This window comes from Meleagris gallopavo, chromosome 6 (genome assembly GCF_905368555.1).
Source record: "Meleagris gallopavo chromosome 6, MGAL_WU_HG_1.1, whole genome shotgun sequence".
NCBI lineage: Eukaryota > Metazoa > Chordata > Aves > Galliformes > Phasianidae > Meleagris > Meleagris gallopavo.
This window is the reverse complement of record NC_139409.1, coordinates 43,916,924-43,937,966: the sequence shown is the minus strand read 5'-3', so window position 1 is coordinate 43,937,966 and position 21,043 is coordinate 43,916,924. Positions and strand designations below refer to the sequence as shown.

General features: G+C 39.7%; 1 protein-coding gene across 1 annotated transcript in view; it reads right to left on the bottom strand.

Annotated features, from left to right (window-relative positions):
* Positions 1 to 6,267, bottom strand: part of FBXL2 (F-box and leucine rich repeat protein 2) — a 52,117-nt gene extending 45,850 nt beyond the window's left edge. The window contains exon 1 of the mRNA XM_010712987.3: positions 5,939 to 6,267. Within this exon, the coding sequence (XP_010711289.1) occupies positions 5,939 to 5,998 (60 nt within the window). The 5' untranslated portion in view covers positions 5,999 to 6,267. The remainder of the gene's footprint in view (positions 1 to 5,938) is intronic.
* Between the last annotated feature and the right edge of the window lie 14,776 nt (positions 6,268 to 21,043).

Below are 21,043 nucleotides of genomic sequence, written 5' to 3'. Positions count from 1 at the left end.
CTCAAAGATGCAGAATTTTTCCCTGTACCATGGCCAATATTTCAGGAGATGCAGGCTGTCCTCAGCTAGCTTGAGTGTAGTAGCTCCTACACTAATTTGTTAAGAATAACAAAGGGGAAATCGGGTGGTTGGCAGAATCAGATTGACCTCATTAAATGCAAGTCTAAAATTCAGTTGAAAGATAGCTTTTTATCAATTCTACTATCGTGTATTAATACTACACTATCGTGTAATTGATGTTTTGTAGTCTGCATGATGTAAGATATCAGATTAAGCCCTGTTCCTAAACAACAGAAACAGGTTTTGCATTACTGTTTGGAAAAATAAAATATTTCCAAGTTTTGCTTCTCCCATGATAGAAGTCTTCAATTTCATACACTTAGAGATAGGAACAACACTGGGGGACAATTAGCTCTTTGTTCAGATTATGATCCATTAGTTCATCCTTTTTCTTCTGAAGTGCTTGTTCGAACCACTACCAGAGATGGCCGAAGAAACACAAAGTACATGAGCGTATGGGAACTGCTGGATCATGGCCTGAAGCTCTGATTGACCACCTGAGGTGAGCACTGAGTCAGCCATGGGAGCACAGGTGAAGGCAATTCTCCTGTGTTACTGGAAGGGGTGGAGCCTGGCTGCACCTCTCCTAGATCCCATTTAAGGGCTGACTGCCACTGAGGAAGGGTTTCTTCCTAGAGGTCACTCCTTGTGGAGAATATTGTGAGTCTACAACATTGTAAGCATTTTCCATTTATTGTCTTCCTGTTGCAATGATCTTACTTAGCCTGAAATTCTGTACGCTGATTGATTTTACATCTCTGTACACTTATTGATTGTACAGTGTGGGGAAAATAATCTAATGTTAATCTAATCTTTGACGATTAAAGACTGATTGGCTCAAGGAAAATAACTCCTTAAACAGCAAGAAATTTAGAAAAAAGCTGTTAATTCTATCCCCAAATACACCTTAAATGTACATAAAGAGGCAAAAAGACTAGGTTTGGTAAGGTTCCACCTTCATCTATTGAAGAGGAGTTCTATGTTTAGTCATATGCTATGTGTATGGGAACTGCTGAATCAAGGCCTGAACCTCTGATTGACCACCTGAGGCGAGCACTGAGTCAGCCCTGGGAGCACAGGTGAAGGCAATTCTCCTGTGCTGCTGGAAGGGGTGGAGCCTGGCTGCACCTCTCCTAGATCCCATTTAAGAGCTGACTGCCAGTGAGGAAGAGTCTCTTTCTGGAGATCCCTCCTCTGGAGTTTTGCAGCAAGCCCAGGATGTGGGTAAGCCTTCTATCTATTCTCTTTTTGTTATTATAATCTGCTTTGCCAAATTCTCTTGTTTATTTCATAATTATAACATCTGTATACTCGTTGATTATACAACTATGCTCCGTAAATCTTTTCTTCAGGTAGTTTGTATGTTTTGTTGCTGATGGTGAGTTTGCTGTTTTTTTGTTTTTTTCCCCCTTCTATGAAATATTGTAAGGACTGCATTTTGCTTTCTTCTTCATCACTCATCTTTAAGATAATCTTTAAGATTATAGATTTCCAACCAAAAACAGTATATGATAAAGCATTCACAGGTTATTCCTTTGAAACTAAAGCCTTCAACTGATGTAGACTTGAGATTCGATTGTTTAAACAGACTGTGGGGAAACCCAGATAGTCTGCTTTGCAGGTTTCAAGGGCAACAGATCTGTGAAAGAAAATAAGTAGACAGGCAAACAGTTGTTGTGTTGACTGTAGCCCATCACAAAGCTGGATGATGCATTTTCAGGTTCTGTATCTTTCAGTGCCTTCTTGAGCAGATGAGTAATAAATCTTTCTCCAGCATTAAATAAGATTTAAATGCAATTTGCAAAGTCCCAAGGACAAAGCACTGGAGAAAAGTACCTTTTCCAACCTGAGAAATTCTATGTTTGTTTGAATATTCAAGTAACTCTGAGTCTCTAAGCAGAAAGACTGAAAGGAATTAAATACATCATTCACAGGGACTGTGCAATCATACTAAAGTTGATCTTGTGGCAAAAATAGTCTCTTGGTTTCACACACTCTATAGAATCATGCTGCAATAAATGTTGTAGACATTCACACCGTGATACATTTTTGGAAAATAGTGTGAGAGAAGCTGTTACCTATTTGCTTAAATACAGCGGTATTTGGTTGTGGACAGCCTTTCTGTTTCAGCCATCCAAATTTGATCCAATCACAGATTCATCGAAGCCCTTAGGAGTTAATCTTTCAAAATTCCTGCTCTGAATCATCATGTCAGCCTATAGTTGTTTTCAGTGCCATACATATGACTAGTTTTATTCCTAGTCTCCAGTATTGCTCTGACTGCAATGCAATGGAGAGCAGTGTACAAACCTAGAAATTATTCTGCAGGTTCATTTCTCTAGTTTACACCACTCTTCTTTGGATTGATACAGTCCTCCATTGGCCTTGGTCTGGAAGGCCAGATCTTTCCAATATTTCAAATATTTCCAGTGACACCAGTTCACACTGTAAATGTAATTATGGCTTAAGCCCTGTTTGTATGGCTGAAGCAGGATCTCTAAACACCTTTGAGAGGAGTTTTGAATACCGATTTCTTTTTCCCCAAGCATACCTGTTTTTCAAAATTATATTAGAAGATGTAATTCATCATAGAAATGACTCTAAAGCTTCTACAAAGCTGTTTTAAAGCAGCGCTTGATCTGCATCATAAACATTATGTCGGAACTGATGTTTTTCTTAGCACTGAGTGTGAAATTTTTATTATGAAGAGCAAACCTCCGCCAGACAATCTCCCCAGAGCATGAACCAGAAAATAAAAATGACACAAGATGTGTTGCTACTGCACACATCATATATATAATGCGTAATTAATAACAGTTTTCAGTTGCAAGAGACAAGATTACGTACCTCTCCAAGATTACATGTGGCAATTACAACTGACTTCACAGGAAATAACATTAGAGTAGCACTTCCAAAACACTTTAAACTGTTACAGGGAAGGAAGGCATTTGAGCTTTAGAGAAGCTGGACATCCACTTAGTTTCTACTATTTGCCAAAACTTACAGCTCTTGAATTTCTTTGGAAATAAACATCCTTGTTACCTTTGCTTCAGAAGTAGATTACAGACCATTTTCAGAACTATACATGCACAGATGTTATGACTGTTAACATCCAGGTAATAACTACATCAAGTCATGATTTGGAAACAGTGTTCTTCAGTGAAGCTCTGACATCAATTTCAACTTCTGATGACAGAAGAGCATGACATGCTGGTAGAGTTTCACATTTATGACTACTTGATGTCATCTCCTTATTGATTCAGTTTAGAGAACATTCAATAACCAGTTCAAAGTAATCAAACTAATGAAAATAGACTTTACTATCTCCTGTCTGAAGGAGAGGACAGAAGAACACTGGGATAGAGTATATCATCAATCACAGCCCATATTTTCATGTTTGATATCTTGCTGCTGCCATTATGCACTTTCTTGTAGGCCACACAGCAGCAGCTTGTGGTCCTCAGTAATCATAAATGGGCAAGTACAGGAAGGGGCACATTCCCAGTTCCAGCCCTCCTCTTCCATAAATACAATAGTTTCTCCAGGGTGAAAATAACAACCCAGATGGAATCACTCAAGAGACTGAAGAGTGTTGACAGGACAGCGAAGGAGATGGGAAAATCATGCAGTTTATAGATTCTGGACTTGCTTTTTTTGAGCAGGTTAGATAATAAGTGACAGATCCCTCCTTAAGCACTGGAGACTCAAACGGAAGTAGCAAAGTAAGTTCAAAATAGCTGAGACTGCTCTTCCTTTGACCATTCAGGTAATTTTGTAAGTCCTATCAAAAATACTGAAACTGATCCTAGGGCAGATTCCACCCTGGTGTCATTCACAGGGACTCTGTGATCAAAATTAATTTTGCCTCAAAAATAATCCACTTGGTTCCATGCAGTCTTGGGGAATAACATTATACTCATTTTCAGACATTCATAGCATGGTGTATTTTTAGAAAAATCACTCTGAGAAAAATTTCATCTTCAACAAACCATCAGTAAAAAAAATGTTCAAGCTCAAGAATAATGAGTTTAAATGTCAACAGAAACAGGCAAGTAATTTCTTGATCCTGAAAAATAAACATGGATTTGACAGAGGAGATAAGAGCATGCTCTGAGTTCTATTCCTTAGAAAAGCAAACTATGTCTTTTCCTATTATAATAGTGCAAACTGACTTTGAAGTGATGAACGTAAGAACTGCATTCTTAAAAACTCATGAAATCACTGTTTGTGTTCACCTCTGAGGCTTTACAAAGAATTAAGGTTTCCCATCACATGCTTTAAAGTTCCAGTGGGAAAGCTGTTTTACAGAAGCTCAGGCAGAAGACTGGACTCCAACCCTGCCACGTCCAAATCAAGTTGCTCAATATATCTTGCTCAAGAAGGATCAGAGGTTCTATCATTTTTTTTTTTTTGGAGCATGCTAGAACATAAAACAAACAAAAATAAATGTATGGAGTATACTGATTCCTGAAAAGGTTATTAGAAAGAATGCAAATGGATGTTCTGATTATTGTCTGAACTTAGCTCCAGGCTAGTGTTTGAACATGGAGTGAGAACTCTTTGATTGCACAACTTAATATGGTTTTGTCATACTTAGCATATTCCTTTCAAGTGCGTTTCTGATTCAGGAGAAATATTACCAGAACGATTAGACAGGTTGGTAATTTATAATGACATTGATGCTGTTATTCTAGCTTCTAATTGACAAAACAGCTGAAGTACTGTTAATGTATAGCCTTCTGCTGGCATTCAGATCAATACTGTCACAGTGCCAAGATTAGTACTACTTTACTCCATTAACCTAAAAATAGTTGCTATGCTTCAGTCAAAATTTGACTTCAGTTTCAACTTTCCACATCTGTTAACCCCACGTAGTCTCTAATTTTAACGAAGATCACTAAATCAGTCTTCTATTGCAGTCTACTGTCAAAATAAGCAAACATTAAGCCAATGGTCTTTCTGATTTGTAGAAATGCCAATATTCCCTATATTGAAATGTCTCATTATCTGGTCAAAATGAATCCCTTTTTCATATTCCTCAGAGTTGAGTTAATGTAAAATATTTATATCATAAAACACCTCATCAAATATTTTATTCTTTGTTTCCATACCTGCAACATGAAATAAATCTGTTTTTATTAAGCTAGCTTTCCAGATATTCCACATCAGAGAAGCCCCATAGCACGTGTGACAGAAAACCAACCCCAAGCGGGACGTCATCAAGTCACATCACAACCATCTCACCAACACCACACCACCTACAGCCATGCTCACTGGCGTTTGCTATTCCTTGTAGCAACAGATATTTCCTACAACCTCTGCCGATCGAATCTGTCTACTCTAAAAACACAACACTACAGAGAGGTGCGCTGTGAGTGCTGGCTACCCATATTATCATTCCTCCTCACGTTTCGCCTCTCAAGGTTGTTTTGCTCAGGTTCAAAACATATTGGGAAGGCACAGAAGAGACAGAAGGAGCATTATTTGTGCAAACATAATAGAGAAATTCAACTTACACTGCCACAGAGGGGCATCCCCCTTCCCTCCATAGGGCTTGGCACTCCACCCCAAACAGGACACCCACAATCGCCCTCGTACACATTAAACCAACCTTCTGCCTCAAAACACCGCATTGCCCCACGCGTGAAAGCCTGCCAGCCTTCCCCGCACACAACCACCACTGCAAAGCGATCGGGCGGCGGACGCCGAAGTTGAAGCCGGGGCTGACGCCGGCACCGTTCCCGAGCCCGGCAGGCCGCTCTCGGTTCCCCACCACCTGCTGCACGCAGCTCCCCTCGCCCCGCAGCCCCGCACAGAGGCGCTCCGCCGCTCTCCCGCCGCCTCCACACGGCGACGCGGCCGACCACCGCATACGCACCGCGGTTCTGTTGTGGTAATAAATCCACCTGCGCATACGCATCGATCCACCGCCACGCATGTTTATGTGCACGACCCGCGGCCGCTCGGCGCGCACGGCGGACCACACACGTATGTGCAGCGCGCACACGGCCGCGGCCACACCCAGCGCGTACACGCCTGTGGAAGTGCACCCACACAGCGCTGCTCCTCACGCATACACACACACAGACACACAGCACCGCCAGCCCACGCCGCACCGCCCGCACACACACACACACACGCACGTACGCGCACACAGCCAGCCACGCCCTGGCAGCCCCGCACCGCCCTGCCGCGCCGCCGCTCCCCGCCCTGGGCCCGTAGCGGCCGGGCCGAGCCTCTGAGGCACCGCGCGCCGCCCCGGGGCCGAGAGACTTGCGGCGGGCTCACCATGGCAGAGGCGCGGCGGCGAGGCCGGTTGTCCTGGCGACGCGGAGCCCCGAGGACGGCGCCAGGTGCAAGGGCTGCGCGCGCGCACCGCCACCGCTGCCTCCGCCGGAGCCGGGGCGGGGCCGCCGCCGAACCCACGTGACCGGCACCGCCCCTTCGCGGTGGGGCCTCGCGCCGCACCGCCTCCCCCCCCTCACTCCCAGCTTGGCGGCTCCTCCCTCCCGCCCCAGGTGGCCGCCTCAGGGGACGGCGAGATGGCGGCTGTGGGTGGGCCTGTCCTCAGCCGGTCTCGAGTTCTCGCACGGGCTCTCTCGCGGCTCCAATGCTACCCCGTCCCTTCCCGAGCGATGGTGTCCCACCGGTTGGCTGCTCCTCCAGCCTTAGATTGGGATCTGCAGCTCTCATATTAGGAAGCCAAGCTCTTTAAAGTAACGCGCGCTGTCAGTTGCTCGTGTGAATGCCGTATAAAACCACGCTCAGAGCCAATGGCAGTATTGTCAGTAGCGCTTACAGGTTACATCTGTTCAGCAGTCACAATACCGCATACAACGCTGAGGAGATAGATGGGTTCTGCTCCTCAGTTTTGCCTATCCCAGCAGGCGTTGCTTTCTGTTGGTGCGACTTCCAGGCTTGCAGGAGACAGAAGCGGCCATTGTAGAAAAACACAAATTTGCTGTTTGGAACGAGCTGCCTTCATTCCTTGAAGAAATGAGACATTCTGGTTTGATTAACAGCAAAATATGTTTTCTTAGGAAAGTGCCCTTTCTCAGAACCCACAGGGAAATAGTTGGTGTGTACACATACCATTTGTTGGCACTTCTCTGGACCTTCTGTCTTGCTCTCCAGATTTCAGAGAATAACCTGGTTCATACGTACAGCTGATCTGGTTTGTATAGCAGGGAAGAAAGCCTCAGAAATGTGAAATATGTATAAACAATTTGGACACGTTCAGCTGAATTGCAGGAGGCCCAGGCTAACACTTCCTGAATCATACTGCTTCACAGTAAAAGTAAATAAATAAATAAAAAATGATTGTTGCATGATTTTTAGTTCAATGTGAATTTCTGGACTCTCATAAAAATAGTGATAGATTTTCCTATCACTATCATAAAAAGAAAGTGATTTAAGGAGCCAGAATCAGTTAGAGTTGCAGCAAGAAAGAAGAAAAAGAGATCATATTTTACAAAAACAAAAGATCTTCCAGAATAATAGCTGCATTTGTTTCAATGGAGTTCTGAGTAACTGGCCCAATAGGGATCTCTTTGAAGCAAGATGAGAGACAAGTGTGGAACAGGCTTTCCACGGCCAATATCAGTTCTCATTTGATCAAAAACTGTGGGAAGGAATGGAACATTACAGAATAGATTTGAACCAATATTTTATGTATTAAAAGGCTGTAGAAGAAAAAACTGCTTGATTCTTCCCTCAAGAAAGAAAAAGCAGTTATGTATTTGCCACCTGTGAATGCGCTCAGGATTTGAGAGACTGAAATCTTTTATCTTTGGATCCAGACCAACTAATGATGATGTAGTGCTGCACCTACTGACTTTCTGGACTGTTTTTTTCCTTTTGAACTGCATTGTGATATAACTTGAAAATTCAATCCAAGAAAAGCTTAGTCAAAAAAACCCAACCCTTTAGACAGGCTTCAATTCTGACAGACAAGCAATTCGTTGGGAAGAAGACTTCAGAAATGTGTATACATCTTGGTCTGTCTTCTCCATTTGCCATCCATAGAATGTCTCAGCACCCCATTTGAAGTGCGAAGAGAATATATCCACAATTAGTATTTGTTTTCAACCGATGCATTGCAGTGCTGTTGATGGAAAAGATTTCATTTGAAAATTTTCATCCAACTCTAATTGTATCATTTTTTAAAAATGATCAGGTTTTTATCTAATGCCTTATACTGGTCGTTCTAGAATGACCGGTTAACTAAGCTATTACCGATGTATTTTACTTTCTTAAGCTACAAAACTGTATCCAGCAGCTCAACTTTAACTTGGCTGCCTTAAGTTCCTCCTAATCATTCTGGACTCTCATTAAATGCTGACCCAGTTCCTTTCTTACTTACTTTTTTTTTTTTTTTTTTAAACCAAACTTAAAATAAGTGAAAAATGATTAAGTACTTGCCATGGGAAATGAACAAACATCAACTATAAGAGGGTGGGTTAGTTTGCAGAGAGTGTAAGGGCTTAAAGCAGAGGGGGTTGATTTTGGAGGTCTTGCTCTTCCTAAACAACAGCTTTGGGGCCTCTATGCTGTTAGGTTCTGCAGCCCAGAAGTGACTTTCAGATTCTAGAAAGTCATTGCAACAACTGAGTAGCCCAGTATCGCAAGCTGAGTTTTATTTCTGGATTCCAGCCATTTCATTCATTCTTTCCCCAACTTTAGTCCCTAACCACTGAAGATTTCCCAAGTATATTGTTTCCCAACCTTGCCAGGCTGCAGTTACTGAGTATTTGGAGTGCAGGAGAAAACTTGCCATGCAGCAGTTTCCTCTACACTGGATGTTTGATTGCCTTCAAGTCTAGAACTGGCTTGGTATTGTTAGCAGTGGGCTCAAGCTTATAAATTTGCATAGAATTTTTTTCCAGGAATTTGCCTCACTAGCTGTACAAACTTGAGTTGAAACAAAGTAATTACTTGTCTTGTCTTACTTATCCTTCTGTTTTTCCTATCTCCTTTTATGTAAGTCCAGTGAGAGAAGGTCCTAGAGATCAGGCACCACAAATTAAGGATGCAGCAGCTCCTGGCTATTTGTTATAACTCTTGCTTCCACAGCACACCCAAGGTTAGTAGAGCTTACTTGATGATGCATCAAGCAAATTTGTGCTGAGACTGTTGAAGAGCTCACTTAGGATCTTGTTAACACAACTCAGCCGTGAAGGGCTTTGACTGTAAATGTGAAGGAAAATGGCTGTAAGTGGTTAACTTTTGAAACTACTATACTGGATCTGAAGCTCATCTTTTCTTCAGTTAAATGATTGCAACAAGAAGGTCCATATCTACTAATTGTCATTACAAGTAAAAATGGTCTGAGGGGGATATCATGTTTCTAGGATGCTATGCATGTTCACACTGAAGCATAAATAGGTCATGTTTTAATGTCTGACGTAGCCTTTCATGCACTGTACCATCAAGACTCATACACTGAGACTTCCCAAATTGTTTTCCTTCCCTGAGCAAAGCACCAGCACATGCCAGCTATGTGCCATGATTTATACTGCATTGTATTTTTTAGAAGTTGCTTTTATGCTACTAGTAATGCACTCATTGTAGGTTGGGAATATCCTGCCCTACTCAGACAATTTGTTGGTACGGTAGCTCCTCTCAGCAAAGTGTTAACAGTAATAAATCTGCTGTCAAGATCTTTTCTACTTAGGAAGGTAGAGGGAAATGAGCAGATCTTTAGCTGAGTATACCAGAACTGACTGCCATTTGGGTAGTGGTGGTAGGATTGACTACCCACTTGGGTAGAATCAACAAATACCATTATTCTTTTCTTTCCTGAGAGGGACTTGAGCAGCGCTCAGATTGTATGGAGCTGTCAATGAGGGAGAGAATTGTCAAGTAATTGGGAGCTACTCACAGTGATATCCTGAATACACAAATACTCAGAACTAGAGTGCGTTCTCCAAAGGTGCTGAAAGAGGTGAGCAGTGTCTTTGTGAGGCCTCTCCATCATCTTTGTAAGGTCATGGTGGTTCCTGAAAACTGGAAAAAGGCAAATGTCGCACTGAACTTCAAGACAGGCAGAAAGGTCCAGGGAACCACAGACTCTCCTTAGTCCTTGGAAAACTTACGGAAGAAGTCCTCATGGAAAGTGCCCCATGATGATACAGCAAGGTGACATGAAACTTTCAGCAGATGAACTCTGACCATTGTGACTGTCTTTTAGGTTGAAATGACTATGGGTGGGGGGAAGAACATTGTCAAGATGTTGTCTTGGCTTAAGTGCAGCCTTCTACACAGTTTCTCATAGCATCCTGGCATAGTGACATAATGCATCCTCAACCACTTCATCCCTGGATTGTGAGGAGCAGGTAACATGCTGTCAAATAGGGCGGCCATTCAGAGGGAACTCTGTGAGCTGTGGAAATGGGCTGACAGGAATCTCACGCCATTTAGCAAAGGCAGATGGAAAGTCCTACATCTGGGATGTAGTAACATCCATGATTACACAGGCTGGAGGCTGGCTGGCTAGAAAGCAGCTCTGTAGGAGGGCACCTGGGCGTTCTAGTGTACAGTGAACTGAACACATGTGACAAGTGTACTCCGGCAGCAACAAAAATTGCATTAACAAGAGAGGTTGAGGGATGTGATTGTACCATCTACAGCATTTGTGAGACTACTTTCGAAGTGCTGTAACCAGTTTTGTGTCCCGGTTGTCAGGGAGATGTTGACAAAATGGAGACTCCAGTAGATGATCACTGCGTTGTCGTCTGAGAGTCCATCAGACATCATTTTCAGTCAAAGAGAGTGCGTGTGACAACTTTTTTATAATGCATTCTCAGCATCTTTTTTTTTTCTCTTCAGTTTTGAGAGGTCAAGATTGGTCCTTCTTATATGTTCCCATTATCGCGGAAAAATTCAAAGAGTTGCTTTTAAACTCTGCTTTTAAAGTGGCAGTTAATTACTTTATACAAACAAAAAACAAAGATTCAACCGGATATAACAGTCTTCAAACTTTACCACAGTCATTCAGATAATACCGTTTGGTAGTTGTTATCTGTATGTGAGACCTTGATAAGCCATGGCACCTGTCCTATAAGAGCATACTGTGGCTGATTATCTCCATTTACTAAAGTAGTTCAGCAAGCATGAAATCTGAGAGCTGCTATAGAAATTTCTCCATATGCAAATCCAGAATTTTCTGTAAATATGCTTCTTCTAATGTGGTATATTTGAAGAATTTCAGAGCACATTTTCATTTGCCGTACAGTTTTGACAGAAGAACCTCTGCGTAGGTGCTTTTAATTTAATTTATACTTGAAGAAGTGTTGAAATGTCAATCACATTTGCCATTAGAAGATATTTGTTTGAGAAAACTAGTCTGACAAAACTTTGGAAAGTTGAACTTAGATTCCTGACAAGGACATGGAACAAAAGCTTAACTGCTGTTTCATGTATCTATCAATACTGCACAAATATAGACTAGCTTTTCATGTGGTACAGACTGCTGGTAACTATTTGACCAGGTCTGGCTTCCCCAGTAGCCTAGTATATTTTGGCTTAGAGCCGTATTCAGAAATTGAAGTCTCAATTAGAGGAATTAAAAGTAGCTGAAGTAAAATTTGTGTGATTGCAAATAAAAGTAAAACTTAAATTTGCAAGTGTAGTGGTATTTTAGTCCAAGCCAATCTTCCACCTGTGTCATAAACACCTATGAAAGTTACTGTTTAAAATTTCTTTAAATTACTTCTCACTTGTTTCATTTGTGTGAAATATATTGGGAGGACAGAAACATCGATGGAATAGGATACCCTTTACAATGTGTGATAAGATCCTATGCTCACAGTCTGGGCTGCTGTACTTCTTATTTTTTCTTTTTAATTTACAGGTATTTGGAAGCCCCACACTAGCAGATATGAATGTGAATTCTTAAAAATATTTTGCAAAGGTTTTTAGTTGAACTTTGCATTTTTGGAGAATGTGTATATTTATTTGCGTAAATGTACCTGCCAAAGATTTTCAGATTGGTGCACTGAAATTATTTCTAAAATTTAGTAGACGTAGTTTAAGTTGAAACTATTTGACAGCCCATTGACAAGCCCATTTTGCACTGTACATTTTATCCTGAAATTTTCTAACGATGTTAGTTTGAAAATGTGAAATAAAACCCTTTTAATGTAGGTAGTTTTTGTCCAGGTAAGCAACAAATCATTGCATTTGTGTTGTCTCATCAGGCAGAAACTTGAATAGCTTTTGGTTGGATAAAGACAGGAGAGAATGTGAATACTAGAATTTCAAATGGGAAATGAAAATGATTGTGACCAAGTGATTTGGCAGTATGTCTGATTTCTCTAAACTTGGAATATATGCTTTTGCTTTAACACAACAGATAGTTTATGTCTCTGCCATTTCCGTTATCGTATATTTCTTATTTATGATTTCTTAAATGTAAAAAATCTGTTTGATTGTTTGAAAAAGCAAACGTGAAATACTGGACTTTGAAAAAGACTTAAATGAAGAGAGTTTCCTTCTCATCTGGCTTGCCAATAAAGAGTTAGAACACAGTAGGGAGGAGATAGCATAGGTACTTATTTTATGTGTTTTTCTGATTGGTTTAGATTCACTGATCCTTTCAGAGATTATATCTTTCCAAATTACCATTTTGAACTGGATGCATGAGCCTTTCGTATTGTTTGTATTCAGTTGTTTCAGTGCACAGTTTTGGATCCAAGTGAGTTTTATGCATCTAAATTTAGCTGCTTAGATTAGAACAGATTCCCTTTATTATAACCTGTGAGAAGTAAGGTATCCACCTTCCCCTATTGACCATATAAGGAACCTGAAATTCCTTAAATAAACACAGTTATCTGGACAAAATGAAGTACAAATATTAATGCTAACAGAACATCCTTTTGTATCATGGGCTTTTGAGTGGAACCTCTAAATACTGCTGCTACAGAAACTATAAGTGGGAGTTACAGATGTGATGCCCTCTTGGAAATGGAGAATAAATCCCTTTTGAAAATTTTGATGTTCATGGACTTTTCAGAAGGGTGCATTTCTACTGAAGACCTCAGTGTACTTTTGTCATTGGCACAGTTAGTTCTCAGATTACCCAATGAGGCATTATGCTCTCAAACGCCTAGGGACAGTTTTTATTTCTGTTCTAAATCTAGGTAAATTGAAGCATAGTGAGAGCATGGCGCATGTTCAAGGACATACAGCTGGTCAGAGGCAGTGACAGAAATAGAAACCAGGAGTTACAGAACGTGGTATGCACTTATAGTGTGAAACATGGGTTGCTTGAATGTCCTCCCAAAATTAAATGAACATTTGCAACCCAAGCTCCAATCTTCCAGACTGCCATTACTAGGTAAAGTACTTGCTACTGTGATTTCACAAGGACTATTAATGATAGCAAGCATTGCTTCAAATAGCAAGTGTTTGCAGATGGATGCCCAAATTGCCTTCTATGGAATAAAAATGAGAACAACATTTTAAGTGAGGTTGAAACAACTGCTAAACCTATTACTAATGGCTGATTGGAAATACCGTAACATATCCAAAAAAGTGTGCAATAACATAGAAAAACATGCAAAAACAAAGCCAAGACCGTATTTCTAAAGAATTTCCATAATCTCTGTATTTTTATGTAGGAAATATATTTTAAATGTTGAATACATTAGATTTAAAAATAAATTTTATTTTGGCTTACAATAAATGGTGACAAAATCCTCATGACAACTCTACAATTATCTGTTGTAATAAATATAGTAGTGAAAGGCATTAAAAGTTATGAAAGGTGAATTGTATTTATTTCAGATTGAATATGTTATTAAGTCCATTTATAGGTCCACACAGAATATATTTTTGTGTCTTTTCATCACCAGAAAAACAAAATCAGGCAAAAAAACACAAACGCATAACTTTTCATAACTTCTTTCCTCGGCACAGAACTAAATTAATCTCCACTGTAATTTTACAGACATCAGTGAAATTAGTTCAAGAATTCATAATGTGACTTTCACTTCTGATTTTTTTTTTCTTCTTATGATGCAGAAAACAATCAAGCAATCCCTAAAGATTTCTACAGACTATCTGTATAACTATTGTATGGGAACTGCTGAATCACGGCCTGAACCTCTGATTGACCACCTGTGGTGAGCACTGAGTCAGCCCTGGGAGCACAGGTGAAGGCAATTCTCCCGTGCAGCTGGAAGGGGTGGAGCCTGGCTGCACCTCTTCTAGACCCCATTTAAGAGCTGATTGCCAGTGGGGAAGGGTCTCTTTCTGGTGGTTCCTCCTTTGTAGTTTTGCAGTGAGCCTAGGACAAGGTAAGCACTATCTATTTTCTTTTTGGTAGAATAACTGCTTAGCCAAACTTTCTTTTTTTTTTTTTTTCATAATTATAACATCGGTATATTCATGGATTATACAGTTATATCTGCCTTCATGGAGGTTATCCATTGCAATATGTACTTCTCTGGTACAGATATTATGGTGCTGTTGTAATTTTTTGGAGAATGTTCTTTGTGGGACTAGACTCTCCAGAATTAGAACAAATATACATACTGTGTGCCTTAACTAATGCAAATCTCCCATGTCTAGAGAATGGGATCAATATTTTAAGTTTATCTGGGGGCAATGTCCTGATTTTAAGTCTACTGGAGAGCCTACACATAGCTCAGTGGATTGAGGTATGGTATGGCTTAGAATTTCCTTGGAAGAAAGTGAACATTTTATGTTCTGTGCTAATGCAGTTTAAGTATGCCTTGTGCACAGAGAGATGCTCGCTTGTGCGGCTGCTGTCTGTTCTGTCTGCCACTGGTACACAGCAGGCAAACAAATGCTCTGGGATGTTCCTAAAAAAGCCCAAATATCATCTGCTACTAAGGGACATGTAACTGCAGTCCATGGACAATATGAATGTTAGGTGCAAGTTTATGCTCTTTTGAGCAGGACTGTTTTTACTGAGTTTTCCAATGTGGAGGCTGAGCTGAAGCCCTCAAGTTCCATAGCTCTCTTAATATGACTGAATTGAAGTGACAGCCTGCACTTTGCCTTTCTTCCAGCACCTTGCTTGATATGTGCTTGAGAGGAACTGTGAACAATGGGTCTCCAAATAGAGATGCGTTAAGGAATCCTTAATTAATGGTATTCTACTAATGCCTCTTGGTTCTTGTTTTATCTCTTTCACTCAATGTTAGCTCTCTTGGTAACGTGGACCTGGAGCCTGATGGTCACAAGTGTCCTGCAGGTGGATGAAAGAGGGAATTTCTTCTCAAAGTTAAGTTAATCTATGATGGCATACTCCGCCAGATGATCTGCGAGCTTTGTGTAATGGATGCAGTAATAAGTACGTGCCTTGTATGTGTTAAGTCTACAAACAAGGTGTCTACATATCCTTAGTAGGAATGAAAAGAAGCAGGATCCTTGCACAGTGAGACAAGTGTGAGATGGTGACTATCTTAAAAATTTCCCTCAGCAGTCACTTTAGTTCAATCACTCGCTAAGGCATCTCTTAATTTTGTACTCCTGTTACACGAAGTGGAATCTGAAATTGCTGGCAAAGTCCACGTTATCAGTTCTATTTGCTGACTTTAGCCATCTACGTTTTTTGTATTCTTTGCTTGTTCTTGAGCTCAATGAAAAGGATGCTTTACAGCAAGCATGACCACTCCATGCTACAGAAATGGACTCAAAATGATACTGAGAAGCAAGGTGTTTGCATGATATTTGTACAGGATTAAGCCTCGGATGCCTGAAATACGCTTGTTGCAATGATTCTGTGGTAAAATTTTATGGAGCGTAACATCGGAGAGCTGAAAGACATGAATAAGCCAAATCAACGTATGTGTTTGCACTGTAGAATGGCATTTACAACAAAAGTGGTAAACCAACCTCATTTCAGAACAATTCTCCAGACACCGTGCAGATCAGCAGAATTGAAGCCTGCGCTCACTATAAGCCCAGAAGAAAAACTTACTCCAGTTTAATGGACAACATAACACTGCACTAGGGTCATGATAGGAGGTGATGAGGGAAGTAGAGTTGGAAGAAATTCAATATAATTAAAGATCAGAGAAAGAAGTGCAATTGCATTTACATCCGATGTTAAAATTCTTCACCTACTAGAAGTGTATTTTTTCAATAATATTATTTTGAAAACTGTAATTTATTTTGGTAGAATATGGGAAGAGTGGCATACATACTTTTTTGGTCTTAACTAAAAGTGTTATACATCATCAGCTCTGAACTTGTACTGAACGTAGTCTGACATCAGGATCTGTCACACTTCAACTCAAACCAAGTACGATCAGGAATACAGGTAGCTCTAATATTTTCTAGTTGAATTTTACCAGTGTAATCCGACATAATTTGTGATAATAGATTAGCAGCACAGTAACTGCTTAATGGTGCATACTTGAGCAGTGTTATTTTAGTTAAAAAAAAAAAAAACTGTACTCATTCAGTGGAGCCATAGTTCCATGCAATATGTTCATATTCTCTGACATACAAATAAAAATAAGTTAATTTTCCTGTAGTTTGAAAACATATGAGGCATTTTCTTACAGATGGTTGAAACTTCTTCTATGAGTTACACATGAATTGACCAAAATTCATGTCATTCAGATACCTTCACACAGACAGAAAGACAATAGATGTATTCAATCTGTACCAATTTGATGATGCTTATCCATAAAGATTCTGTATGTAACATCTGTCCATGTACAGTAAAGCAAGAAGTTTTCAAATAGGAAAATTATCAAAGAAGATATTGATATCTTTGGAAAGAAGGATGGTAGATAATTAAGTACTGATTTTGGTGTCAACCTTCTGGCCTTTTCTGCGTGTTGTTGGAAAATAGGTCATTGCTTGTTTTTCAGTAGCCACGGAGTGCAGCACTTCCAAAGTACAGCATAACGTCCATGTACACAAAGAGAATTTATTTTTCAGTGATCAATAAAATGAGCAGCTACTACACATTGGCAATTATGTGGCACTCTAAGCCTGGGAAGATTAAGTGTTTACTTCCCAGCACCACTATATTTTTTCAAAACCCGTATTTTCCTTCTCTTTCACACTTTTTAATCTCCCTAATTGTTTTTTTTGTTGTTCTTGTTATTACAAAAGAAAACATAGCTTACGTGCGTGTAATGCTTTTCATCCAGAACAATGCCAAAGTACTATACAGAGTCTGTATTGTTTTAGAATGAAGCTTCACAACAAATGCATTTTTCTGTATTAACACTGTTTAGAGAGAAAAGAACCCTGTGTACAGAATGGCAAGTACATCAAGAAGACTAGAATGTGTATATTCATATATGAATTGTTAGTTCAAGAGTGAAGATTGATGCAGAACCTCCAATACTGTCTGTTCAATTTTTTTTCTTTCCGTAGTTCAAGTATTTTAATGTCATGTTGTTTAAGGTTTATGATTTGTAGAATAATCAATAGATACTCCAGACTTCTGTAAGCCAAGGAAGAATCTGAAGGGGGAAACATAAAATGTACTATAAAAAAAACCCTGGAAAACATCATTCCAAATTTGATCTCAGTACATAAATTAAATTGAGCTTTCATTTCCATTTCACTTCTTTGGGACTTTGTTAAATATATTGCTGTAGCTTTTTCTGGAATGGAGGAAAAAACCTAGATAACTTGATTCTTGTTTTGTAAGTGTAAGTACTATTGTGTACTTCTTGTTTTGCATTTAATATCCAAATCTTTTAAGAGTATTGTAGGATTTCAAAAGCGTACGGTACTCTAGGTAAAGGGTACTCTAGGTAAAGCTTTCGTTTGAGATAAGTACTACCTGTATTTTTTTCTTCATTAGTTATGAACTTGACTCATTATAAATCTTCTGGAATATAAACTAGCTGAACTTTTTGCAGCTATGTATTGTCTCTATGGGAATTCTAATCAAAATTCTGCATTAATAGTCTTTCAGTCAGAAGGAATTTCAGTTCTTTGACCCTAGCATTTCAACCAAGTTTAAACCAGTTTGATTTTCTGTTCCCATAATTATAGAATGAAAAATGTTCCACTGTATCCTTGGGATGGTGTGAAACTCTTCCTTCTTTGCTTGAATTTTGAATAGCACAGATTTTCATAGAAACTCTACTTTGGTAGGAGCCACTGAATTAAATGCATCTCTTCCAAAACTACGTAAATATGAAAACGTATTCCCATTGCAGCATACAGGAAAAAATGGTACACAGAATCCCAGTTCCCTTTTAAAGGATTTCTGAGCTCTAGATCTGTTTGTGCAACATATCTAATAGTTCTTATATGCCTCTTGTCATAGAATCATAGAATCACAGATTTATAGTATCATAGGGTGGCTTAGATGGAAGGGACTTCAAGGATCAAGTTCCAACTCACTTGTTACAGGTGGGGTTACCAACTGCTAGATTGAGTATTAGACCAGATTTCCCAGGGCCCCATCCAGGCTGGCCTTAAACACCTCCATGGATGGGACATCACCCATTCCTCGCTGGGCAACCAGTTACAGCACTCACCACTCTGTCAGTAAAAAAACTTTCCCCTAACATCTGGTCTAAATCTCCGTTTCTTTAGTTTAACACCATTTCCCCTATCGCTATCCTATCTAATCTTGTAAAAAGTTGATTTCCTTCACATTTGTAAACCGTCTTTAATTATTGGAAGTCCACAATGATGTCTCCCCACTGCCTTCTCTTTTCCAGGCTAAACAAGCCAAGTTTGCTCCTCCTCTCTTCATAGGAGAGGATCATTTTCATGATCCTCCTCTGGACCCCCTCCAAAAGCCCCACATCCTTCCTGTGTTGGATGCCTGAGTCTTGGATGCAGTATTCCATCTGGGGCCTCATGAGGGCAGAGCAGAGGGAGACCATCATCTCCCTTGTTCTGCTGTCCACCCCATTTCTGATGGAACCCAGGATACTATTGGCCTTCTGGGTTGCAAGCTCACACTGCTGGCTCATATTAAGTTTTCCATTAACCAGGACATGTAAGTCCTTCTCAGCAGGGCTTAGTGTATCCCTGTGTGTGTCATCCTCTGCTGATACCTATTGGTCACTATGTGACAAACATATTTCATCACCAGTCACTGAGACGCATCACAGATTCAAATACTATCTTAACAGGCTTGTTACATGGAATGAATTTTCCCAGATCCAGGAAAGACCTTGGGCTCCTTAACGATCACAGTAGTTCTTCCTGATACAAATATGGTGCCAGGCTTTTAGCTTTGATTCCTCTTCCTCCACTAGCAGAAGTGCTCAGTGGAATAAATTTAAATTCTGTTATTACAAGTTCAAACCTAACTGCCATACCTTTCTTTGCCTTGTGGTTTTGATTATTTGTTCAAAACTCTTTATGACCTTTGGAAGAATGAGAAGGTTCTCCACCGTTACACAATAGCAACCATCACCGTCATCTCACTTTGTGGTTTGCCTGGAAATTGCTAGCAGTTTAGAAAAAAGTTTAAACGTTTTGTTTTAATTTAGTGCATATGTGAAATAAATTATACTATGGAATGGTGCTGTCAAATATTTATTTAATATCTCAGTACTTGAATTCACTTGCCAATCAGATAAAATTAGTTTGGAATTCTTTTACACTGACATCATTTTCCTAACTTATAAACTCACTTTTAGACACAGAAATAACAAATGTTTTCATTGGCTTGTTGTGAATAGAAGCGATGTTTAGGAATTTTAATGTACAGTCTGGTGTTTTCATAATGTCACTAGGACTTCACGCTTCATTTTAGCTAGAGACAACTTTGTCCTTAAACTACTTACTTTGTGTATTTTCCTATTTTCTAATTCAACCTGAGTGTTAGAATTGGCTCCTTTTAGATGATTTGCATAAAATTTAAAAGGTGTAGGATTTCCCAAGACATTACTTAGCAGCAACAGTGGCTGCAAAAACAAGTGTATACTGCTGGGTCAACAGGATTGGCTTTTAACAATCAAGTAGAAAGCATAATTGAGAATACTGACTGGTATTTTGAGAATTGTTTCACAATATGTGTTACTCTGCCAACATCTTTCCATGTAATCCTGATGATTATCTCCCATAAAAACAGCATATTAAGTTAAAAAGTTCATGAAAATAAGGCCTAAAATGTGTTAAATAGGTGCACCTAGTTTTAAAATAGCTTTTCTCCTCCGTTAGTTGCTTTATGTAGGATGAGTTGTTGTGTTGTGCTCTATATATTTAGCCAAAGTTCTATGCAGAATTAGTTAGTCATGTAATAAAAGATTGTAAACAGAAGTAGCATCTTATTTGGATTCACACAGTATTGCTAGAGTTTAGTCAAATTCCAAAAACTAAACGGAGACAAAAATGAATCACTATGGTTGTACTGAATTTCCCTGCCAAAATGTATTAAGTTTTGAAAACATAAGAACTCTAGTAGCATTACATTCCCATAGTGTGTTTACCATTTTCTCTTTGTTTTTCATGACTCAGGATTCTATCAGTTTTCAGTCACAGGCTAGAAGGTAATTGAATAAGCTTTGTACAGGCAATGCTGTAAGAGCGCAAAGATACGGACTCACTTTGTAGATGAACAGAACTGTATGCACTTATGGAAGAACTATAGGAGGAAGGATAATAGTCCTTCAGAAAAAGAAAACAGTACATGAAATAATGGGGAATAATTCATTTTCAGTCTCTTGGCTTTTGTTTCTGAGGTGGATTTTGTTCCTTAAAACATTGCCTGTGTGGCTGCATTTCTAATGCCTGCATCGCCCATGAGAATCGTGCTTCATCACCAAAGCAGCCAGGTTCTCTGGAGCACTCGTGGGACCATGGTTGAAGCTTTTAGCAGTGAGTGGTAGAAACATGGGAAGGTGAAAGCTACTGTGCTACTCTGCCAAGAAAGAGAATCCCTTTGTATACGTGCCAAGAGTAGATCTTGAAGAATTGGTTTCAAACAAGGTTTCTTTCTTAAGCATTTCCATTTTTAGGAAGTGGCATCACAACAAATCTGTAATTCTAGTAGAATTCCAGAGTTATTTTACTCTTT